The 26,823-nt window shown below is 43.7% G+C and overlaps 1 protein-coding gene across 4 annotated transcripts in view; it reads right to left on the reverse strand.

Moving 5' to 3' along the window:
* cacnb2a (calcium channel, voltage-dependent, beta 2a) overlaps positions 1-23,157 on the reverse strand; it is a 102,886-nt gene extending 79,729 nt beyond the window's left edge. For 2 of the 4 annotated variants that reach the window (XM_083778586.1, XM_083778585.1), the window contains exons 1-2: positions 23,016-23,157; positions 20,959-21,051 (exon numbers count right to left, since the gene is read on the reverse strand). In XM_083778586.1, coding sequence (XP_083634712.1) covers positions 20,959-21,051; positions 23,016-23,099 — 177 coding nt within the window. In that variant the 5' untranslated portion in view covers positions 23,100-23,157. Of the gene's footprint in view, positions 1-7,351; positions 7,448-20,958; positions 21,052-23,015 lie in introns of those variants that run through there. The other 2 variants (XM_083778589.1, XM_083778587.1) reach the window with 1 other exon arrangement.
* Between the last annotated feature and the right edge of the window lie 3,666 nt (positions 23,158-26,823).

A 26,823-nucleotide genomic window follows, 5' to 3' on the forward strand; every position in this document is an offset into this window, starting at 1 on the left:
GATTTATGCTATCCAGCTCTGGATTTCGATGGGCCAAATACTGACCTAATTTGATTTGGTATACAGATTGTGATACAATCTGGAAACCTGCAATGCTTCTCTCTGTATATCATGTTGATGCTTGACAAAGCATTGTATCATAGACCTATAATAGATAAATGATTGCCATAAGCTCCGTATTAGTGTCGAGGCTAACTTTGTAAAGCTATTTGCCAATTATCGGCATGAGCAAATTAATTGTGCTGCTGCTGGTAAACATTAAGGAATGGCTTGTGATAACACTGTATTACAACCATAGACTGTAAAAAAGATTACAACATTCCTCACTCACACAGACAGAGAGTGATGAGGCAGCCAGACAGACACACTTAATATCCGTTAGATGGATCTAATAACTTTGTACAGTATATCATGCAAGCCATGCTGAAGGCTTCGTTCATAGAAGACAAACAGAAGTCACACAGAATATTAAATGCACACACAATGACACACCGTTATTACGGGCCCCCAGGTGTAGATCAAGAGTGTGATGCGGACCGGGCCTCTCCATGGAGCTGTGAATTGCTACTATATTATACAATACGACTATACTGTATATTATCTTAACATTCTCTTATACAATCTAACATTATTGTTATACTACAGTATATTATTATATACTATCTTACACTATTATACTCCCCTAGAGCCGGGGAGTTTTTTTAAGTGTCTTGACACAACTTTTTGTGATTTAAAACACTTCAATCAAATTAAATTGAAATTGAAGTCCCCCAACAGTGTCATAGCATTCTCTATCCTAGTATTTCCCCAACCTTTTCTGGATCAGAAAATCTCTAAAGTGTTCGCGGCGCCGGCCCACCCATCTGACTGCTTAATGTCCGCTTAAAGGACCTATAACATAAAATTCTACTTTTTCAATTTCTTTTGTGTTTTTGGGGCTCCCATATGTGTTTTCTATCCCCACAAATAACCAATTTTGAACAATCAGGCTTTCATATCATATGGGTGTTTGAATGGAAATTGCTCTCAGGAACAGCTCAACTGATTTTGGCCTCATCGTGATGTCATCAAAGTCACCCTACTTATATAATTCCTCTCTTTTTCAGTCTTCAGTTCCAAATTTGCATGTCCACTTTGTTTACAATGTCCACCATTGTTGATATTCCAAGCTGGCATGGAATGGAAACAAGCCTGGGTTTATCTAGCATCAGTATTATAATGACTCTGCATATCAGCACTCCACCACCTCAGGACATTGTGGTACTGCAGCTAAAACTGCTTTCAAAGTCCAGAAAGAAATGACAAGGCCTGGTTATATCAGAGTGGTGATTGAGGCTCAAACCATTAGAAATAAGTTTGAGGGACATGGACAATATGATATTAAATATTAAAAGCAGTTTTAAAATGCATGTTATTTGCGCTTTAAAGCGAAAATGCATGTGACTGAAAGGTTGCGTGCATTTTCAGAGCACGTTTTATTTTCATGACCAATCAATCGATTGTGTTCCGGCTTGGATCAATAGAATGGAATCACTGCTCTGTCCCCAAGTAGTGCGAGTGTGAAATGAATTACATAACTCGTTCATCGTAACGTCACGTGCAAATCACAACAAAGGCAATGCAAGCTGCGTCATCCCACTATGATTTCATGGTTTCCATACCAGAGAGTGGTACGCACTACGCACACAGAGGTCCCTGCTGCCCAATCTCACTGATCTAGGGTCAGATCACACAGACTCCCCGCACTTAATTGACATCATTGTTTCCAGGCTGTGGAGTGTGCAGCTATGCTACACACATAGGTCTCCACAGACATATATCACACTTTCCAGTCCCAGAATGAGGTGATAAGATTATGTAATTACAATAAAAAAGAAAAAGAAAATCCGTCTTAAATCCGAGACATTCCTGGAGAGGCCTCTGTGGCCAATTAGCTGGTCTGTTTCCGGACATTTCCATACTCTCTGGAACAGTGGAGGAACGCACGGCCATTGCCAAGGAAACCCAGCTCCAGACAAAGCCGCCGTGCTGGCCCGACGCACCGCACTGGGCTTCCATCCCAACGCCTGGAAAACTAGGAATTGCAGGTCGCACATTCACCAGGGGACATTAGCTCACTGCTAGCAGCCATGAGCTCAGTGGTTTGAGGGGAACATAAAGTGTTCTCCACTACGTGCCATTATGTTTTTCCTTTTCCTACAGCCCAGCGAAAAATTTACGTGATATCAGTGTGTAAATATCGGCACCCTAAAAACCTGAACTTTGAATATTCAGTGCATTTTCTGAGGTCTAGGGTTTTCTGAATAATTTGCCTAAAAACGTTCTGATTTTCCTGTGGGTCAGAAGGGCCCGAAAGCCCCCACACTATTGCGGTCAATTTATTTATTTATTTTGTGCGACCGCCGCTGGTCTAGCGCAATCATTGTGTATTGGCTGCATGCTTGCCACTCTCCGCAAATGACCGCTCTGTTACTGGCTACATGCTCTCTCAGTCTCAACTCGATCACTAAACTATAGGTGCCAGACAAGCCAATACAAAACAAATCGATGGTCTTTGTATACTGGCTGTGTGTGTGTGTGTGTGTGTGTGTGTGTGTGTGTGTGTGTGTGTATGTGAGGGTGTGTGTGTGTGTGTGTGTGTGTGTGTGTGTGTGTGTGTGTGTGTGTGTGTGTGTGAAAGAAGCAGATGCCAGCGAGGCTCAAGTGCTGCTATGACTACAGATGCAGCGCAATATATGGGGGCACGAACTTGTTGTTAAAGTGTGAGAAAAGTGCAAATTATACCTCCATGGAAGCAAAGTGCACCATGGTGGCATGTGTGATCACGGATTCCTTATTAATCGAGGTGAAAACAATGTCAATGTGTCTTATAATATTGTAGGCTGCTACAGTATGGAGTATCCACTTATGTTGTCCCCTAACCTTTTCCCTCATGCGCTTGCTTGAGACCCAAAAGAAAATACTGTATAAAACATTTTAAAATAGTACAAATAGCCGATCAAAAGCTAACAACGTGTCGATGTAGATTGGCTAGTTGAACAATTTTTTAATGTTTTAAAATAGTAAGAAATGGCAAATAAGTTTAGAGATAAGGGGTAAGGGGTGGCGCAAGTTGGAGCCATTGGCGTCTACCCAGGACCCAAACGTACAATAATAATTTATGAATTTAACACTTAAGCCCTATTTAACAGTGAAATGAGCAATTTCACTGTTCCGTCCGACCCATTGTTTGGGAAACACGTCTGTTTCCTTGGCTTGTTACTACTGTTGCATCATGGGAGATGCAGTAGGAAAAGCTCTGGAGGCAAAAGGGGAAACTGTCTTCAATTAGTTTTCGTGAGTGTAGCTGCCTGGGACTGGCTATACCCGACCTGTCAGGAGGTCCCATCAGGCATGGTCTCCTTCATGCTCCAAATTCCATCCAAAGCGTAATAGTGTTCCGCCTCATTTCAGCCGTAAAACGGTGGTTTGGTGCTCCATATTGGAAACATGTGAGAGGAGTGTCAGAGGGGGGAAAAGGAGTGGCATGTCACGGCACTAGAAATCCTAAGAGTTAATTTAACTCTCGAGTGTACACCAATGGCCCGGGATAGGGTCCATTTGTAGGGTCCATAAGAATTTCAAATTAGTTCGAAGAATGCCTACAATATAAATGAGTGCAGCACTTAAACCCAAAACACGATGTTATTGGACGCCAACACAGACAATCCTTTGTGATTTTACAAATGTCTTTAGTAAATTCATGCAGGGGCTTACACTTGTCTGGTGGTGTGGAGAGACAGGTGGTCTCTAACCCTCTCTCATGTGCCCTAATCCACTCATAGGTAAAATTAAAGCTTACTCCTTTCTAAGATTAAATGTTAGGTCTAATCCAGACAACTATAAATACAGGTTAGACATCGCTAAATACACCACTGGTCATGAAGGAAATGGCGTATATATATTTAAAAAAAGAGAGGGTGTGTTGGTTGGGGTGGTTGGTTGGTTGAGCGCAGTCCCTCAGGGCCCTAGTGTCTTTTCTGTTTTCTGTTTTGTGGGGAAAGCAGATCGACAATCTCACAGTGTGAGCTTTCCCCACAATACACGGGTTCAAGTGGTTAGATCATTCTCTCCAAAATATATAGTTACCGTAATTTCCGGACTATAAGGCGCACCTGAATATAAGCCGCACCAGCCAAATTTAGGGAAAATCCCAAATATGTACGTATACAAGCCGCACCGGACTATAAGCCGCAGGTGGAAATTGGAAATTACGGTAATACCAGTAAGACACCTGAGGGACCCCCATGCCTTTTTGGCATGGGGGTCAGTCGGTCAGATCAACATACTGTATGTAATTAATTCTGTACTGGCCATATATGGAGCATGTCTGTAGTGTACAGGGTTTGATGACGTCAGATCAACATATGGAATGTCAGAACAGGTCAGGTTTATATATGGAGATCTAAGGGTGGCAGTGGCTTGAGTGTACAGGGTTACCCAGGTAGGGCTGGGCCTTAGTTTTCGCCAGCTGCCAGGCACGGCTGCACTAATAACTTTGGGGCAGGACAGGTCCGTCTAGAGTAAATAGACATGTATCAGTCAAAAGGGAGACATCGTTATGGTCTGATTACAGCACAAAAACGAATTTTGACGCCCTGGAAAAAGGAGGAGGCTCCTGCAATTAAGCATTGGCTAAATTAAATGACTAGTACACTTGAGAGAATAAGGTATTTCCTGAGAAACAGGGAGAGACAATTTGATAATGTTTGGCTGCCCCTTGTCCATTACTTGAGTAGAAACAATTAATAGACAGGATACCACTGATATGGTTGACTGTTCTTTTAAGATGTTTTCCATTTATCAAATTACTATTTCATTCTATAAAAAACTGAGCAGTATGGGTGGGAGGGTTGAGGGTTTTCTTTCTCTTTTTTGTCCTTTGTCCTCATTCATATCATAATGTTTGTGAAACAATTTATAATCTGTTCTCAATAGAAACCTATTTGACCAAAAGGGAGACATCGAAGAGTCCTAAGGGTTTGATGGTTGAGGTGAGATGTAGAGTTCCTGGCCAATATTGATGATATCAGGGATCTCCATATATGGGCTTAATATTGATGACATCACGTGTCACAAGGCATGACCATACTGTATATGGGGCGTGACTGACTGACTGGTTATCTGATTGACTGACGATGCACGATTTCATAGTTAACCCCGAACTGCGGTCGCAACAATAGACATTACAGTTTCATTATTTTCTCTTGCCTACATACCATTCATCTGCTCGTTGAATGTAGTTTTTTTTATAATGACACAGTATATACAGTGTCATGTAGCCAAAGTGTCTTAGCATGGCACGATGAGCATAAAACTGAGAACAGTCTGTCCACGTTACCAATGAAGGCCTGTCTGGGATTTTGTGGTGACATCACCATTGATTTTCAGATTAAAAGAGCGACCTTCAAATCTGAGCCACAGGTTTCTGTGTCTTTAAAGGCCTAGTGTGTGTGTGTGTGTGTGCGTGTGTGTGCGTGCGTGCGTGCGTGCGTGCCGTGCGTGAGAGAGATGTTTCAAGTGAAACATGGCCATCTAGTGGTGAGCGCAATCGCAATGTTGGTCTCTCCGCAATAGCCTACTCAACTGTTTAGTTGTATAGAACAATGATACCTGTAGACTGGTGATGTAGTGTTATACTGTACACAATACAAGGGAACGTTTTTATTGTGTTATTAGATGATTATTTCATCATGATTAGATGAAATAACTAGGTGAAAACAATTTGTAGAGTTACATTAATAACACTCACACAGCACAGTGACAGTACAGTGTACAGTATGTGCTTGAGATATGATAATGACACCAATTCATCCCGGACAGGACGGGGGGCCTTAAACCTGTCTTGCCCTCTTTGAGGGATATAATATACCTGTCAGTGTTTGTGGTCATAACCAGTGTTGCCATGTCTGCTTATTATAAGCGACTTTAGGCTTGTTTTTCTGTAAAGTAGCTTGTATTGGTAGTTTTGGTGCAGTTTTTGGGGGCTTGGTTCTCAAGTGCAGTTGCTTATTTTGGGCTTGCTGCTTCCTAACGTTGATTAAACCAGTGGTTCTTGGTGGTCAAGGACAATATTTGTCCACAGACACCCCCCCATCTGCGAATACTTTTTTCTCACAACACGTCGCATCGCAACACGTTGTGAGCTTGTAGATCATCTATTTTCAAATAGCCGATGTATATAGGTTTAAAGTGCTCATGTAGGCCTATAGAGGCTATGCGCATGCTTAAAGTGAATGGCACATCGAGTGGCAAAGCAACATGCAAAGTGAGTTTAACATTGTTTAACGTTGTTTAATGCAATCAGGACTTTTCTCTTTGGATGCATGGGTTGTCAAGGCCAGAAAGTAGTTTTTTGCCACTCAGTAGGCATTCCTGCATAACTTCCGGGTTTGATGATGTTGTCATGCGCGAACCCTCTATTATAGTAAACATATTTTGGGCTTGTTTTCATAGAAACTGGTTGCTCATTTCTCTCGCGAATTCTGGCAACACTGGCCATCACATGTCCCTCGCACTGCATTTCATTAAGGTGAAGTGCCACAGATGAGCCTGTCCACTTAGCTTAATGCTGTCTGACAGGTAGCATTGGATCGCAGACACTTATGCACACAGAGAGGACAGATGATGAAAGAAACCAGCAAAGCCCATTAAAGCAGATCTGTCAACCCAGCATGTGCCTGCAGCCATGGACCCCAACAGCACTGCCGCCTACTACATAACCTCAGCTCTCAGCCCTAGAATAAACGCAAAATAAAAGATTCATCAGCTTTTAGCATTGGGTGCACATGGACACACACACACACACACACACACACACACACACACACACACACACACACACACACACACACACACACACACACACACACACACACACACACACACACACACACACACACACACACACACACACACACACACACACACACACACACACACACACACACACACACACACACACACACACACACACACACACACACACACAAAGCCTGTGGAACGCTAGCTTATGTGTTTTTTGCTAAATCCTGCATTTGGTCCAATAATAAAGATCTGCCAAGAGGAATCAGTCTCACGTGTTTGGAGAAAATCCTGGCCGTTATCCATCCACATGAGTGCACACTCAGTCCGTCATTTCAAAACACGCACATGTGCTTTCACTGTGGACATTCCTGGAAAACTAACCCTAATCGCTACCCTCAGGAAAACTACTGTAGATGCCACAAAACAAAACACACTCATTGAAATGATCTCTCCCTTAAATGAATGAGCATCGGTCACGCCACAGGTGACAGTTTGTCAGACTTACGTATGGAAGTTGTGCTCTCCGGCGATGGCCCAGCCCACAGCACGGCATGAAGGGGACCAGGGGGTCGAGCCTGGGTCGGACGGCCGCCTCACAGACTCCCTGTCAGGCAGCAGCATCCACTCAGCCTCGGTCCATGGCATGCACTGTCGCCCCTACGGGCGGGCGGGTAGAGACGGGCCGAGTAGAAAGAGGCACGAGAGATAACGACGAAGAGGAGGAGGAGAGGAGGGATCCTTCATGAAGGAGAGAGAGCGGAGGACTAGCGTCTCCGCCTCGCCCGGTGATCTTCTCCTCCTCCTGACCCCCCACACCCTACCCACGTGCAACACAGATCGGCCCGCAAACGACGACAACACCCAGGTCCTTAAGTTACGATTGTCGTGGCTACTTCTCTTCCTCCGTGCCTGGTACTTTTTTTCGTCCACAGCGTCCCAGACCGCAGCAGCAGAAACAGCCGGAGGGGTCCGGTCGAAGTTGGCAAATAACTGCACCAGTTGTTTACCGCACCCCCCGACCCCCACCCCCCCAAAAAAACAAGCGTTTATCCTTCTCCGGCGAGTCAGCGCTGCTCTCCTCTGTGCTGTAGTCCTCCCAAATCCTTTCTGCAGTGGCACCGTGCCGTGGCTGGCTGGATGGCTCAGACGTATACAGTATACTGTAGTTATGTGGATGGCTGGCTGGCAGGGCTGGTGCCCTTGGATCAGCGGCGCATGTGTTTAGTCATGACGGGGCACGCTCGACTCAGGCAAGTTCCTCCACAAATGGGGAGGTGGAGCGTCTCGCGAGTGTCCTTTATTGACCGCTGTACCGCTGTACCTTGCTTCCTGATGGAGGACAACGCCTTTGAATTCTCCTCCTCCTCTCTCCCACTCTATCTCTCTCTGTCTCTCTCTCTCTCTTCCCCCTCTCTATCTCTCTCTCTCTCTGTCTCTCTCTCCTCCAGGACTCACTCTCTCTCTGCCCCTCTCTCATTTAGACAGAGTATGCTGTGCAATACGTATGCTGTGAGTCCTTCCTTCACTTTCATTCATTTTCCTGCTTTCCATCTTTCTGTCTGTGTTTAAGTGCCATACATGTACAGTATACCCATGGGCTGAGGGGCAGTAAGTGGTCAGCAGGCAGAAGAAGCGAGAGCTGCCAGCTGCCGTGTACTGTATGATGTGCATCATGTGTGCATCGAGGAGAAAGCAGCGCATGCCATGCATGTGGTGCAGAGAGTGGAGGAGCAGCAGAGGACTGTGTGGTGCAGATCATCCGCACGCGGCTCAGCGGGACACAGTCACTCAGTCATGTCTGAGGGACCAGACAGTGGCCTTGTGGTTAGAGTGTCCGCCCTGAAACTGGGAGGCTGGGGGTTCGATCCCCGGCCGGGTCATACCAAAGACTGTAAAAATAGGACCCGATGCGTTCCTGCTTGGCACTCAGCATCAAAGGGTTGGATTGGGGGGGTTAAATAAACTAATCAAATGATTCCCCGAGCGCGGCACGGCTGCAGCTCACCGCTCCTTGGCTGCGGCTCACCGCTCCAAGAGATGGGTCAAAAGTGGAGAACAAATTTCACTGCGGTAACGTGTTTGACAAATCGTACGACTTTGACTTTCGACTTTGGACACAGTCACTCAGTCATGTCTGAGTGAGGGACACAGTCACTCAGTCATGTCTGAGTGAGGGACACAGTCACTCAGTCATGTCTGAGTGAGGGACACAGTCACTCAGTCATGTCTGAGTGAGGCACAGTCACTCAGTCATGACTGAGTGACACATTCACTCAGTCATGTCTGAGTGAGGGACAGTCACTCAGTCATGTCTGAGTGAGGGACACAGTCACTCAGTCATGACTGAGTGAGGGACACAGTCACTCAGTCATGTCTGAGTGAGGGACAGTCACTCAGTCATGTCTGAGGGACACAGTCACTCAGTCATGTCTGAGGAACACAGTCACTCAGTCATGTCTGAGGGACACAGTCACTCAGTCATGTCTGAGTGAGGGACACAGTCACTCAGTCATGTCTGAGGAACACAGTCACTCAGTCATGTCTGAGTGAGGGACACAGTCACTCAGTCATGTCTGAGTGAGGGACAGTCACTCAGTCATGTCTGAGTGAGGGACACAGTCACTCAGTCATGTCTGAGTGAGGGACACAGTCACTCAGTCATGTCTGAGTGAGGGACACAGTCACTCAGTCATGTCTGAGGGACACAGTCACTCAGTCATGTCTGAGTGAGGGACACAGTCACTCAGTCATGTCTGAGTGAGGGACACAGTCACTCAGTCATGTCTGAGGGACACAGTCACTCAGTCATGTCTGAGTGAGGGACAGTCACTCAGTCATGTCTGAGGGACACAGTCACTCAGTCATGTCTGAGTGAGGGACAGTCACTCAGTCATGTCTGAGTGAGGGACACAGTCACTCAGTCATGTCTGAGGAACACAGTCACTCAGTCATGTCTGAGTGAGGGACACAGTCACTCAGTCATGTCTGAGTGAGGGACACAGTCACTCAGTCATGTCTGAGTGAGGGACACAGTCACTCAGTCATGTCTGAGGGACACAGTCACTCAGTCATGTCTGAGTGAGGGACACAGTCACTCAGTCATGTCTGAGGAACACAGTCACTCAGTCATGTCTGAGTGAGGGACACAGTCACTCAGTCATGTCTGAGGGACACAGTCACTCAGTCATGTCTGAGTGAGGGACACAGTCACTCAGTCATGTCTGAGGGACACAGTCACTCAATCATGTCTGAGTGAGGGACACAGTCACTCAGTCATGTCTGAGTGAGGGACACAGTCACTCAGTCATGTCTGAGTGAGGGACACAGTCACTCAGTCATGTCTGAGGGACACAGTCACTCAGTCATGACTGAGTGAGGGACACAGTCACTCAGTCATGTCTGAGGAACACAGTCACACAGTCATGTCTGAGTGAGGGACACAGTCACTCAGTCACTTTGCATGCCCCGTTCCCTCCCACATGCCTGTGTGGCGTGCCACAACGCTCAATGCATGGAGATCCAGAGCAGATCCAATGGCTGAGTCCAGACTTCATTGAGTGTACAGCAGTAACAGCACACACGCTCTGCTGTAGCTTAGACGTCAAAACAACTTACACAACGTAGTCACACTCTTTTCTCATTGGATGACTTGGAGGATGTACCCGAGTTATGAAAAAAAGAAAAAGCTAAGCACATGGTATATAGATCTTAGTCAAATGAAAGTCAAGGCAAATGAAAAGCTGACTGACTTTCCAGTGACTTAAGTCTTAAGTCACTGGAAAGTCAGTCAGCAGTCAGTCTTAAGTCTTAAAGATACCCAAAGCCAAAAGGAACACGTTTCGATGTATTTTACGGAGGGAAAAACAACAGTTTATGGATGAACAGGATACAGTATACACACTTTCCTGCTACTGCTGCAGATTTGTGATTATTTACAAGATGACTTGTATAATATGGTAGCTGCCTAAAGTTGTACTATGATCAGTTTAAAAATCACACCCGTGTGAAGTGAGGGGCGCTCTTATAGTCATACGTCGTCTCATTCTCAACCAATGGCACACCTCCCACCCAATCACGCCAGCCAATCACAATTTGCGTCCTCACTTTTGTCTTCAATGTTTACGTTTACACACATTTTGTCTTCAATGTTTGTGTTTACACAGACCCTCAAAGCTGGACGTAGGAGGGGCTAGCGCCCCTACGAAATGTGCAGTGAGTTTGAACTCATGTACTGTGGATGACCAGCAGTTAAATGAGGCTTGTCGGTTCAGGCTCGGTCTCCAGCCAGCCAACTATTCCAATATCTCCCAATGCCATAGAGTTGGCATTGGGAGTGCCATGTTTGTAATTTCCATTACAAACAAATTACATGTCTGGCTCACGAGACTATAGGCTCAGTCTAACACTCTTACCACCAAAAAAAAAAAGCAAATGAAGAAAATGATTTTATACCTCTCTCCCTTTATCCCTCCATCTCATCCCCTTCTCACTGACGAACTGAGATTTAACCGGATTTTCCGCAGTTCATTCAGTGCAGGATCATAAACAATAATGTTGTGGCACATCAGCAAAAGCTACAGTTACAGCCCATCTGCCCATGTCATGAGAATCTCACTCCAGCAAGTTGTCGTCCTTTTAATCTTGCAGCAAAGTCACCCTCCTTTTGATGCCATTAATGAGTGCATGCCAGTGTTGTGTATCTTAATACTAAGCAGCGATGTCATTGAAGATGGGTACATATCCTGTGCCGAGCGTGAAACAGCAGACGTAACAAAAACATTGGTGGTCATCCTCGCATGGCGAGGACTGCAGCTTGTCTCCTTTCGGTTGGGTACACATACACACTGTCCTCATGCAAATTTCCTCTTTGTCAGGTCTGCTGCTCACCTCCGTTGCACCACATAGACTCCACACAGTCGCAGCCCTTTGATACGAGAACAATAACAGAGTGACTTCTGCTGTCAGACAGCACTGAGGTCAGACGAGGACACACATCTCTCTCTCGTGCTCTCTCTCTCTCCCTCCCTCCAAGGGGTGAAATTAAACTTTCATGAGGTATTTCAGTAAATAACACATCACAGGAAAATACTGTCCATCATTATGAATGGCGGCATGAATCATTTTCAGATGGCAACAACTTCATGCTCAGCAACCGGTCTATATAATGTACATCATTGTTTGGTTTAGAATCAGGGGTGCCAATTTTCCAGCATATGCTCGGCACGCTATTGAAATCATACACCAAACCATGGTAAAACGGTAATGATCATCATAGTGACATTCAACATAACCAAATTGGCAAGGTCTGAATAAATAAATGCCGTGGTGTGGAGATTTTTCCACGAACTAATAAATGCGATGTCAGTCAACACCGATAACACCAGATGGACACGCATGCGCAAAGCCTACCTTAATTACTTTCATTAATTAATTGTGTGCTGTCCATCGATCTGGTCGTGTGCTACGTTGCTTTAAATTAGGCTACTTAATTACCGTTGGGGGTAATACTCGAAAGCATTTTTATACATTTGGAAACTTGTGAAATGGGACATTTTACAAAATGTGTACTTTACTTAAGTACATTTTGAATACCAGACTTTATTTCTTACATTGTGCAAAATTAGTACTTTTATTTTCAGTATTATATATTTTATTTTAAATGTGTTTGCACTTTTACTCAAGTCAATTTTGATCGCCGCACTTTATCCATAACAGAGTATTTCTACATTGTGGTTATAGATACTGTATTTTACTTAAATAAAAAATTTAAGTACTTGTTCCAACATTGACTGTAGGTCAGGTGTGAGTTAAATAAACCATCACTCATACTCGTGGACGTATGAGCTCGACCTGTACTGAATTCCAATAAGCTGTTGTCCAGCAAACTTCTCCCCTGCCTGCTGTTGTAACGTGGTATGTGAAATATGACTGTCCCTTGTGCCCGAGGCCCTGCGCACTGAGCTGGTACTTCAGGTGCAGATGGACACTTGAAGGCAGAACTGTCACTTTCAGCCAATGGTGGAAAAAGTACTCACGTTCTTTTACATCACGTAAAAGTATCAATACTGCAATGTGTATGTATAAATACAAGTAAAAGTCCGTAAATCAAAATGTACTTGAGTAAAAGTACAAAAGTTACATTATAGTACCAAAAGTAAAAGAATTTTGCAGAATGTCCCATTCCAGGTTTTCAAATGTATAAAGAATCTTTAAAAAAATACCAGGTGTACAAGTTTGTAGATCGTCTATTTTCGAATGGCCGGAATGTATACAGGTATATGGATGAAGTGGTTAATGTACGTTTTGTAATAATAATCATAATCCACAAAGTAACTAAAGTTTTCAAATAATTGTAGTGGAGTAAAAGACACACACTCTCTCTCTCTCCCTCTCTCTCTCTCTCTCTCACACAGTTATAGGTAAAAACAGGAATTGCATCATGTGAGCTTTGGAAGCCAATCTTAGCTAATCAAGATGGAAGATGGTGCAGATCCATGTTGATCACATGATTATGGAGATAGTGTATACCGAATTGTGTGATGTATGGATAACATGTGTATGAGTAATCTACAGAAATGCCAAAATCGGCCTCATGGTGGCGCTATAACAGGCCGGTGTGGTTTGACGTTGGCAGTGTGTGTGCACAGTTTGGCATGGATCAGGCCAACGGTGCTGGTAACACACACACACACACACACACACACACACACACACACACACACACACACACACACACACACACACACACACACACACACACACACACACACACACACACACACACACACACACACACACACACACACACACACACACACACACACACACACACACACACACACACTCTGTCTGGGATAGTAACATATCTCTTGCATCAGTGTGACTGACATTGGGTCAGCAGACGAGCTCAACTAAAGCACAGACATTTCATTAGGGCGTTGCGTTGCAGTGCGGTTTGATGGAAGGGTGTCATTACATGCAGAGACCTGTGCCCTTTCTGTCCTGTGAGGAGAGAATACTACCTATGAGCTATACTCTGTCACAGTCTGACATGTAGCCATCAGTCACCTGCTCCTCCTGACACCATGACAACATGTACTGTAGAGGTGCGAGTCTACACATGAAAATAAATGCTAAATGGTGCATTTATATAGCGCTTTTATCCACTTCACTTTTGCCAATTTGGTATTAAAAAAGGTCTTAAAAGTGTTTAAATTGTCACTTGAGAAATGCACAGATACCCTAGCTGTACAGTGTACACAGTACACAGTACACACTTATAATAATAATTTGGGGATCCCCAGTTTGGGAACAAGATCAGTGGTTCTCAAAGTGGGGTCCAGAGACCCTCCGGGTTCCTTGACAGGGTTCCAAATGGACCCTTACAGTACAGGTCTGTAACTCTGAGAGTTCTGGGCGTCCTTGAAATTAAAACGTTTGAGAACCACTGGTGTAGTTGAAGTTCATAATTGATCACATGGGTTGGATCCTTATCAGCAAAAATTATATCAGCTACATCCACTTCTGTATCTAACATGTTTGCCAGGACAGTAGAATCATCTTCTCTTTGTTTTGGTTTTGTGAACATCTGCTTTGAGGAGGGTTTTGATTTAATTATAATCGCAGTCTCATTGTGCTATATAGCGGAGAGCACGATAATACAATTATAATAAAGTGAAATTATTATGTCAAAAAAATCTACACACTCAGAAATCTGTTCTTGCTATCATAGTATAAATTCGCAAGTGATAAAATAAGTCCATTGTGTTGATAATTATGAACCTGACGCAGGGATTTCTTTCTAAGAACTCTAGGCGGTCTTCCAGTAAACTATCAGACTCTCTAGCTAGCAGACATTTCCATTCATTCCATCATGGAAACGGTGCCTGCATGAGGACAATGGAAGTGCTGCAGCAAGATCTACCATCATTTTCCCATTATTAAGAAATGGTTATATAGTATACAGTACATAAATTATGCAAAGCTTATGTAGCAGAGTAGTCCTGCCTGAAGATCAGAAGCCTAATATCTCTATTTAAAATTTCCAAGCGGGGACTGGTGTTTGATTTTCCCATGGGGAACACCTTGGTTCAAATCAAAGTGGATACATACATAGTGAGTGTCAATGTCAATGAATGAAGGATATCGTTGCTATAGAGGGTATGCGCATGCATAAAGTGAATGGCAGATCGAGTGGCAAATCCAGTGGCAAAGTGAGTGACAAAGTTAATTTAATGTTGTTTAAAGTAATTTAATGCAATCAAATAGGACTTTTCTGTGTGGCCAGAAAGTAGTTTTTTGTCACTCAGTAGGCATTCCCACGTAACTTCCGGGTATGATGATGAATCTTGATGATGTCACGTGCATACCCTCTATAGGGCAGAAACCTTCTAACTATGTGTTTTTTCGTAAATTAATGTCCTACGTGATCATATTACAGAGTCACACAAAAGCATTAAAAGTATCAGATGTGGAGTTTGCATGTTCTCTGTCCCCTAGGGTAGATACCCTCACAAAAACATGCCGTAATCCTGGTCTCTAAAACTACCGCCCCCTGGCCAGCCGGGGCGCCTGATGGAGGGGAAAGGAACTGGTCGGAATAACGTGTCCCTTCCACGCGCTTACGTCCGGCCGGGGAAATTCCCCTCTGTCAGGTGAAAAGAAGCAGCTTGGACTCCTCATGCATAGAAGGAGGCATGAGGTCAGTCCGCTGCCCCCCCAGGTTGGCAGAGGAAGTGTAGCGCCCAGGATTACATTAGATAATTGGCACTGGGTGAAAAAGAAAAACTGGGTTACAAAATCGTGGGATAAAAAAAAAAAAAAAAAAAAAAAAAACGTATCAGATCCACAAGCTCGAAACACGTCCCCAAGCGACAAGTTTGAGCGTGTCAATCTGCTACTTCTATGGTTGAATTTGAATCCTAAAAAGTAACATTTGGACAGATGAGGTTTCCACCTGAAACAATGACGATAGATTTATTTATTCTGGTTGACTTTTAGGTGACAAATGCTGCAACCTTTAAGACCTCATTTACTACAAAAATAAATCTATACATTCTGAGAACAAAATCGGACTACAACACTGCATGGTATATATGTAAAAGGTTACCCTGGCATAGATAGATGCTACTGTAACTGTTCATCACAAAAATATAATTTCTTCCCTCAACTCACCACCAGATGGCGGTCTTGTGACACTATAATCTTGAAGTTACCCACAACAGTTTTGTTTCACTTCAATCTGTCTGCACATATTTCATAGCCTACCATTTAAACCATGTGTGTATTTAACTACTCCAAGCATTATTCCTGGTTTTGGAGCCAGAAGCTACACATGGACTTGACAGAAAGGTCTACTGTTGGAAAGGCATGATGTACACATTAAAAAAAAAGCTTTTAAAGTGCACCTTATCCACAGTTTCCTGTGGGTCCATTGGACAGTGGGAGCTACTGTAGCTGTCCATATACCCTGCCAAATTGCCAGATCTGATAATAAGCATCAGAGGGAGCCAACTGGTTGCTTACGTCACCCCGTTCCTCCATTAAGTGGAGAAAACACAATCGGATGGATCATGAAAAGGAGAAAAGTCCGTAATCAGGGAGAGAATGAGAGCGGGATTTCCTGCACCCCAGACGGTCCTTTCATCACCACAGTGCAGGGTCCAACAGGGTTGCCAGTTTGCGAGAGAAATAAGCAACCAGGTCTATGAAAACAACCCAAAGAAGCGACTAGAGGCCACATGACCGATATGCATCGGCTTATATAAAGCTGATGCTTTCCCGTCGCACGTTTTTGAAACTTTTTTTTGTTTTGTTTTTTTAAGATATTTCTTTTGCGGCTTACGCCTTTTATTAGTTTTTGAAGGGACAGACAGTAGGCTGACAGGAAACGGGAGAGAGATGGGGGAAGACATGCAGTAAAGGCCGTGTCGGGCTCGGGAGTCGAACCCGCGGCACACTGCGACTGGATTACCAGTCGGGTGCCCAGACGGTTACGCCACCGCCTCGGCCTTTTGAAACATTTTAACACAAAATATTATCAGACAGACAAATACATATTAATTTGGTCTTTGTTTGAAAACCTTACAAAAAAAGGCCAAACTCGCTTATAATAAGCAGACATGGCAACACTGATCACCACACTACTAACATTACTCCCGTCCAAGCACAAGGACGGCGTGCGTGCCATGGAAAACCTATTGCAGTGAGCCATACGAGATAGACTCCTAGCCCGGGGCCAGTAGCTGTCATAGAAGAAAGAGAGAAACGGGACAAAGAGAGAGAAATTAAGAACAAAAAAAGAGCCAGACAAAGAGGAGAAGAAAGCTTAATGAGACAGGCAGGCAGTATAGTATTAGACATAACTTTCCTCGTCCCCCAGATTTGAACCCGGTGTCCTGCGCAAGTGCTGAAAACCATTGAGCTAATAGAGCCTGTCTGCTTACTCAGGGGATAAATTGATTGACCATCAGGTCAAAATGTCAGATCTCACCTACTCAGATCCTGAGTAGGTGAGACATGACCTTTGACACAATCTAAATGTCTCAATAGAAGAGCAGGGAGACAAGTAGATACATTCTGTGTTTTGGTACGATTAATGCGTCATGGCTGACTTGTGACCAAGACGGGACCACCAGTACTCTCCACCTCCTCCTTTAAGCCCCCCGTGCAATAAGCCACAATTTCAGTCTATTTCTCTCTCTCTCGCTTTCTCTCAATCTACTCTCCATCTGTACTCTCTCCCACTCTCTAAAAGAGCATGAGTAAAATTAGAATTGTTTTCTCCTTCTTCCTTTGAGTGACTGTTTGACAGAAAGAGCGTGTTAGTGACGTTCAGATCGATGATCGATCGAGGCCCCCGATGAGCCTCTCTCATCGTGTGTCCAACACGCTTACAGGAAAGCTGGGAGCCGTCTGCCTCACGGTGGCTACAGGTCCTCCCTCTACAGTCTACAGTACAGTAGAGCGAGGAAAAAGGGCTTCTTTGGAGGCTAGTCAAAGCATCGTTTCAAAAATCCTTAAAATCACACAGAGTAAACAGTCTTAGAGGAAATGTCAACTTTGGCGGGTTGGTCTCGTTCTGATGTTGACAGAAGAGGGAATTGATTATGATAAAACAGAGAGAAATGAGCGGGGATACAAAAACAACGCGACAGGGCTTGATGAATCTGCAGTGGATTAACCACAGAGTGATGCTTTTTGATGCCATAATTGTCCAAGTATGGTGTTAGTTTAAAATGTTTAACTGCTAACAACCCTCATTCCTCAGTGAAAAGTGAAAATAATCACGAGCACAAAGATTGAGTGCGATGGCAGGGAAAAATAATGTCTGGCTAAACACCACTGCTATGCTTCTAGCAACTCAAAAACAGAGTATTTACATTAGTATCCAAACAGACTGGTTACTGGCAGGGCCTGCTATTTCTGGTCTCCTCTTTCAGCGCACATCTATAAAGGGGATATAACTGCCTCTCTGACCTGGGAACAATAACCCCCCCCTCCACTTCCGCCCCCACCCTCTCTCTCTCTCTCGAATACAAGAATGCTCTCATTAAAGGGATAGTTCAGATTTTTTTTTACTTAAGCTGTATGAAATACTTGCCATTAATATAGTGGTTGCAAGTGCAACTGTATTAATTGATTGTTCGAGTCCCATGGTGGGAGTTCTGCTCTGGTTTTGGTGAAATATGAAGTAGTTTTATGGGGGGCACAGGGGGCCACGCATTAAAAGTAAATTAATCCACAAAACTAACGTAATTTGTATTGTTGACCCATTTCTAAAATATGTTGTTCATTTCTTAACCCTCTAACACACGGAACTATGTTTTTTATGTCCATATCACTAAGCCCAAAAAATAGTTCCATGTGATAGAGGGGTCAAAGTTGAACGAAAGTTGCTCTAATATTTTAGAAATAGGTACAAAAACAATACAAATGTGAATTAATTTACCTTTACTGCGTGGCCCCAGTGCCCCCCACAAAATGACCGGAACTACTTCATATTGACCAAAACCAAAGCAGAACTCCCACCACGCTCGTCCCGGGTAAAACATGCTTGTCCCGGGTTTAATCCGGCAACCTCGGAACGGTTGCCACCAGTTAACCTAAACGTAACCTCAGTCAAATTATACCTAAACCTAGCCTTATTCCTAAACGTTGACTGTTTGCCGCTTCACCTTCCAATGTATGAATGAATGGACCATTGTAAAGCGCTTTGAGTAGGCACGTAGTGCATAAAAAAGCGCTATAAAAATGCAATCCATTATTATTATTATTATTATTATGCCTATACCTCCTACCTAGCCTTATTACTCCATAAAACGAATACAACAGAGTGTATTTTGGGGCGACCGTTCTGCTTACCTCTCCCTCTCTTATCATCCCACCCTCTCTCTGTCCTCCACTTCCACTTGGTCCATGGTACTGTACCTCCATTCTCAGCCACTGCACTACTGAGTCACAGATAGATACTCTCATAGCCTAATTGAGTTTGCCTACGATGACTCAGACGTGAGTGGAAGTCGATGACAGCCAGTCTGAGGGGAACTGTTGACTTGAAGCTGGACTGTGGGAATGGACATGGGCTCCCAGGGGTAAGAGGCCAGAGGGCAGGATGGGTCATGACTGTGGACAGTGGAGCGACGCCTGATTAACTGGTTCATATTGGGCTGCAATAACACCACCGTGCTGTCTCATTCAAAACGCCCACCCCTGTTGTTGAGAGGAAACAGAGCCAGGCCAGGAAGATGCCATATTGCTCAGATTCCCATCCAGCTCAACTCCCCTTTGGGTCGCCGATTCTCTGCCAAAGACATGGCGGAAGATCGGTGCCTGACCGTGCCTCCCTCCCAAAAAAGGCAGAAACATTTCGGTGGAAGCGGCCCCCACATCGCCCCTTAACCCATCCCTCGTCCTTGTCCCTGCAGGTCTCTGCTCAACAAAGACCAGACACCTTTGAGTGTGCACTACCTTGAAGGGTCTGCTTTATAACAGGCCCCAGTGTCGCCACACTCAAGAACCACATAGCTCAAGAGGAGAGTTGCCTACTCTGCGTCAGGATCGTTAACATACTGTACCCAAGCTATGTTTACAGAGTGCCTTCTTCACTGCAACATACAGTTCCATTGCTGACTGATGATAATGGTTGCAGCTGTGCTATTCCTCACAGCTCGCGTTCACTGTTATACTACTGTATGTGGTGGTTCCTAACGCAGGAAACTAGCACATGAGCACAATCAACTACACCTGAACCTGATGCATAATGCAATATATAGAATACATAATCATTGCTGTCGGGCAGAAACCTCCTCTCTCCACATTCCAACTGTTTTTGTTTTGTCGTAATGCCCTAATTGTATCATACTACAGCGTCACACAAAAACATGAAAAGTAGCAGAACTTTGAATTTGAATCCTGAAAATTAACAGTTTTGTACATATGAGGTTTCCAGCCGACAGAGACGATATGCATGTATTGATAAATCGTATGGTGAGGTATGATCATGATTATATATAACCATTAAGGAATTGCACACGTTCTTGTCCTTGTAATGTTATCCATATCATGGTTTGCATTTTAAACAATAGCATTCTATTGACTCACTCACTCGTTTGAATTTCAGGCGTTATGAAATTGAACTTCATAATCTGCCACCATTCCTTACCAGCTCAGCGGCCGGAATGAGGAGTGACACGCAGCAAAGGTCGTCGGGATCGGGATTCGAACCTACGACACCGCTATGCAAGCGGCCCGGACCCAGACGGTAGTTTAACCTTCTTCCTGTTGAGCCACAGGAGAGAGAGTCATGGCTGATGAGACCACCAGTACTCTCCATCTTCTCTATAGCGTACCCCCCCGGGCAAACAACTTCTTTTCTCTCTCTCTCTCTCCCTCTCTCTCTGTACTCTCTCCTCTCTCTCACAAGTAATATTACAATTGTTTTCTTTCTTTCTTCGAGTGACTGTTTGACAGGGATAGCGTGTTAGTGACGTTAAGATGGGTTGATGGCCCCTGATGAGCCTCTCACATGTCAAACATAACAAGTCCATGCGACATACTAGCCGCCCGTCACGCGACAGGATTGGCAAGCCGTAAAACTACAGTCATCCTTACCTGTCTGACGAGGCTGTTGGTTGTGGTGTCAGAGGAGGTGCTGCCGTCAGAGCCTTTGAATCTACCTTTCCTTCGCACCACTTTGCTCTGGGGCTTCAGGGAGAGCAGGGAAGACAAGATGGTTTGTTAAATTGTTAGTGGCGGATAGACATAAATCGATCAATCATCTATCGATCTGTCTGTGTGTTGTTGTCTGTCGGTCTGTCTGTCTACTGCAGTGGTTCTCAAAGAGTTCCTTGAATGGGTTCCAAACAGACCCTTTCTGGTCTGTAACTCTGAGAGTGTGCGAATGGAACCAAATGGACCCTTATGGGTCCATTAAAGGTCTATTTGGTTCCATTTGTACACTCTCAGGGTTATGTGGTTCCTCTGAGAGTGTACGAATGGAACCAAATGGACCCTTATGGGTCCATTAAGGGTCTATTTGGTTCCATTTGTACACTCTCAGGGTTATGTGGTTCCTTGAAATTAAAAATTAAAATCAAATAAAAATTAAAGTCTGACACTATCATCATCCTCATCGTCCTCCACGAGACGTGAATGCAGTGTGTTATTGTATAAAACGTAATCAGTCACAAGATGTGTTTATATTGGCCACATGACGTCTAACGTTGTTATTTAGTGCCCTAAACAAACATTAAAGATGGACTTTAATAGACTTGGCTGGCAAACGATTTACATCAGAAGTGCTCTAAACAAACATTAAAAAGTCCATAGACTTGGCTGCCACATCACGTAATCTTCAAAAGCCATGCATTGGAGGGGCTAGTGCCTCTAAAAACAAAAGAAACCCACTGGTCTACTGTATGGTATAATATAAATAAAGTGTATTTGATGTGATCCCAGAGGGTAAATTACTTTTGTGCCATTTGACCCAGCAGTGTTCCGCTCAGATGAGTGCATGGGAGAGTTGGGGATTAATTGGGTGTCTTGCTCAGGGACAGCAAGGTCAGAGGAGCCAAGGTTTGAACCGGGAAGTGGGGACCACCCCTTCCCCAGACCCCCAGGGGTCCTTGAGGGGGTTCCAGGGGGTCCCCAGCTAAAAGTGTTAATTACATTTTAACCCTTTTATGCATATTTTATATGGCTATTGGAAAATAGCAGATATACAAGCAGATAGGGGTCGGAGGCCAAATATAAATTATCCATCAATTTGGGGATGGGGATCCTTCGTGCGAAAAATGTTTGAGAACCACTGCTGTAGATTATAGGCTACTCAAAACCTGAGGTTATAAAATAGTCTGTAGATTTCAGTCTTATATCCCTGGAGGCAGTATGTCACAAAACCCTGGTAGTTGTGTGGGTGGTCTTAAGTCGTGCTTTGATATGATGGGATCTGGAAAAGCAATGCACTGACTAAGCTGAGGTACTCCTGTGTGTTGCTAGTGGCAACGGAGAAACAAATTAATTTCAAGATTCTGCCTTTTATTCCACGAAAGTATTACCCTAGGACATGTAAATCATGCATATAAAAAGGCCAGCTGTGTGTACTGTATAGTACCCTTTGTAAGCTGCCAGGAGAGGGTCTGGTAATCTTCTCAAAAGAAGGTGAAACAGGATCTGATGGGGTTTAATTATCAGCTAAGCATGAAGCCAGATATTGAAATAGTTTAACATGCTAAATGTTGAACAGTTCTGATGCATGACATAACATGCCAACAAATCTAAAGTACTATAAGGATAACCATGGGGAGGATAACATATTAGCATCGAATACAGTTTAATTGGCCACATAATGAGCTTCTTCTTGTTATATATTTGTTATTGTAGGCTAGTGTTATTTTTTTAATAAACAAAAGGAAAATTTCACGAATCAACAAAAAATATCGAAATAACCTAAATGGATAGATAGGACCACAATGGAAACAAGTCCCCATGACTTTTGCGTTATCCTTAAAGTTTTAGCCTAAATATCTGCATGCTACTTTCTAACTAAAGTAGGCATATTCAATCAATCAAAACACTTGGCCATAATATGCAGCATTTCACCTATAGGCGGCTCTGCACGGCTTTACTAAATGATTTATAAAGCATAGGGGGTGAAAAGGACTGAATACCTGTAAGCCATGGTTTTCATGCGACTCCATGTGTTGTTTGTCCAAATGTGTTGCTCTCGTCTTCGGTGAATTGTTTAGAACCATCACAGCCGACTCCAGTCAGTGACAAAACGTTAAAAAAGAAAAACAGAAAACCCCTGCCGTCAAGTATCTCCAGCTGTGTGACTTATTAGAAAAGTTACAAAAGCGCATTGTCGCCGCAGGCAGTCACGACGCACAGACTATATTCGTCATGAACGCCCGCGCGTAATCTTCAAGTAGTGTCCATGAAGTCAAGAGTTGGGAAGGAGGAGCACTTTCATCTGAATGATGTTCATATAGCTCATGATTATGTGCGCCCTCTGTCATATTACACGCATGCTCTGCCCACGTGTGGAGCTAATAATAATACAGCGTATCATTACGCACACAAACCAACACGTCTTCTGGAGCACATGATCAGCATCCACAAAGACTGGACAGGGACAGACCTGTTGAAGAATGCAAAGTAGGCTATAGCATATTCAATTCGATTCTGATTAGGCGTTCGAACACACAGCGTGACCGCGTCCGCGAGAGGGGAGGTCCCCAATTCTTCATAGGCTATTCAGACCGCAGCCATCTTAAGCAAGGTGATACCATAGGTGACACTTCCCATAGACAACCCATTCATCCAAACAGAAAAGTCCTCTATATTAAACAACGTCAAAATCACCAACATTGCAGCATGCATAGGGAAAGCTTGAATTATCCTCTTTCAATCTGTAAAGTGCAATTGTTTCATAAAAATCCACCGTAGACATTTTATGAGCTACTTTTTATTTTATCAGCTACTCCTTTTTTTCTAGGTGCTGGAGTTTGGAAGTGCTCTTGACTAGCCCTGTAAACATGACTCTCGTATTCATACGAGAGTCATGACGCAACTTCACCCTGGTTTTTGCAGACGCTACATTTACAAATAATTAAAATATATAAACATTCGCATTTCAAATATAAAGTACTCACAAAGTGTCCCACGGGTGTTAGTTAGTAGCAGCGCCAGCGATTAGAATTTCTGCATCCCGCGTTGTTTAATAAAAAGCATTTTTATCCGAGGTGTTATTTTGCCATTGGCTTTCAACTACGCGCCCCTATCGGTCGGGAGGATGGTGGCACTCGGTGTGTTCGATATAGGTACGCTGACCGCCCTGCCAATACAGACTAATAGGCGAGTGCGCTCCCGGTGTGCAACTGTGGATTTCCCAAACGAACCCCGTTTGAAAAAAGTAGCCGGAGAGCTCGGACAAAAATGCTTTTTATTAAAGAACGCTGGACGCAGCAATTCTAATCGCTCGCGCTGCTACTAACTAACACCCGTGGGACACTTTGTGAGTACTTTATATTTAAAATCTGAATGTTTATATATACGGAAATCTTGTAAATGCAGCGACTGCAAAAAACAGGGCAAAGTTACTGCATGACTGTCATGATAATTATCATGGCAGTCATGTTCCAGGGCTAGCTCTTGACTATCACTCAACGGCCCATGCGTAGGCCTACCTGTACCACCTGTTTTGAATGCACATAATGCAGGAGGCAGCAGGAGGTTGCTTTACTGATAACGAGCGCTTCCATACTCTGATACTTAGAAAATAATCATCTGCAAGGAATTTCTTGACAGGAAGTAGCTCATAAAAGGTCTACGGTGGATTTTTATTAAACAAAAACTTTACAGATAGAAAGAGGATAATTCAAGCTTTCCCTACAGCTGCAATGTTGGTGATTTTGACGTTGTTTAATATAATTAGAGAGGACTTTTCTGTTTGGATGAATGGGCTCTCTGTGGGAAGTGTCACCTATGTATCACCTTGCTGGCAAGATGGCTGTCTGATTATGGAGAATGGAAACAAGCCATAGTGCTTTCTTGGGTTTCATTCTGTACCTGTCCTGAACTGTACTTGTGCTCTCTCTCTCTCTCTCTCTCTCTCTCTCTCTCTCTCTCTCTCTCTCTCTCTCTCTCTCTCTCTCTCCCCCTGCAAACTGCTAATAAAGTATATTCAATACATTCTTTTTTTGTATCTTTTTGAGAGCTAATAATAAGGTCCCCTGCAGACAACAGAAGACACAAGGGTAAATACATAGCTATACAGCAGCAGGGAACCAACTGTCAGAGAGGAGAGAGCCCCCTCCACCGACTATGAGTTGTACTACCAGGATTATGTAAAATACGAGTTTTTATTTTTTGCTGCTTCATCGCCCTCTACTGGTTGTTTCAACCAGAAAAGAATAATGGGCTACTTTAAAAGCTGCATATTATTTATCAGTAATCACAGAAGGTATTTAAGACTGTCAAAAGGTAAAAGGAGAGAGAGAGAGAGAGACATAATTAAGTGACCTTTGCATGACCCTGACATCTACATCAGTCATATCTGACAAGCTTTAGGCGTATTTGAAGATGCTACAGTCCAACACAGCAAGGATGGGCGATTGTGCCTTCGCTGTGTTGGCAAGTCTGTTTAAAACCCAGCTAAATACCCATCTACATGTAGGCCTACTGCAGTGTAGAGGCCATACATTCAAATATTATGCTGTGCTACTGTGGTTACCTAAAGTCCATTGGCTCATACAGTACATGTGACTTTTAAGTCCTCCTTAAAGAGCTGGTTCAGCAGTACTAGAAGCTGTATACTTACACTATAGGCTATACACTATAGGGACTATACTATACTACTAAATAGGGAACTATACGTTGTGGTTCCTGGGTCGTCATGATTTCTTTTCTAGTATTTTTGAAGATATACTGTATGTACCTTGGTTTTGGTTTTCTAAAACTCTTGTATAGAGATGATATATTGTAAATGTGTGTCTGATGTATCCTCATTTTATTTATTTAACCAGTACAAACCACATTGAGACTGAAGTCTCTTTTACAAGTGTGAACTGGCCAAGAGAAGAGGCAAAGTGACACAGCTCTGCCAATAACAAAAAATACACAACAAATAAAAACAGGACAGACATATAATGGTCATAAATACAGTACCATGATGTTCATGAACATCATGAACTCTGGACCGTACATTTCATGCACCCCAACCGCACCACACTACATGACCTCCTACACATATATTATCATACTGAGGACTGCAATGGCAAGCCGTAGACATTTTTGCCTTATCCTTTTGATTATGGTGGGTCAAATGTATGTTACGTATGTTTGTTTTTTCTTCAAGACCTCGTTATACAGAACCTATGAACCTGTATGTGGATTTGCACCTATACAGTATACACAGTATCACATTACAGAGGACCCCCTTTCAACGACAGATCTTGGTTATTTGCAAATCAAAAGGAAAACACTGCTTCCACTTCCCATTGTGTGTCAGTCTTAACATTTCCCATCTTGTCTGCAGTCCCCGGTAAACTCGTGACCCTGGCTGAACTCTTCTAGGGTCTGCTGAGCCAGGGAGGATGGCCGTGTGCGATGCATTCACACCATCACCGATCCAGATAAAAACCCTTTCCTTCCTCAATCCTGCTAGCAGCTGCCTTTTAAAAGATGCACACAACAGTTGTCAAAGTTTGTCTTTGGGGCAAGAGAATGCATACGCACCAAAACCAGGGTAGCTTTCCTGGAAATTCCAGAGGGGCTGGCAATTCCAAAAACAGTGCAAAACTGCAAGTTTAAGAGAAAATGCAATGGAACTTCCTCCTATTGTTTTGAACACAGCTCGGGAAGCTGTAATAATGGTGTCAGCTGAATTTCCTGCAATGACATGATAATGCCAATGCCATATAATCTCATGACACTATTTGGTACAACTGAGGCCGTTGCTTTGATCGTTATCACAAT

This window comes from Protomyctophum parallelum (genome assembly GCF_964188405.1).
Source record: "Protomyctophum parallelum genome assembly, chromosome: 12".
NCBI classification, from domain to species: Eukaryota; Metazoa; Chordata; class Actinopteri; order Myctophiformes; family Myctophidae; genus Protomyctophum; species Protomyctophum parallelum.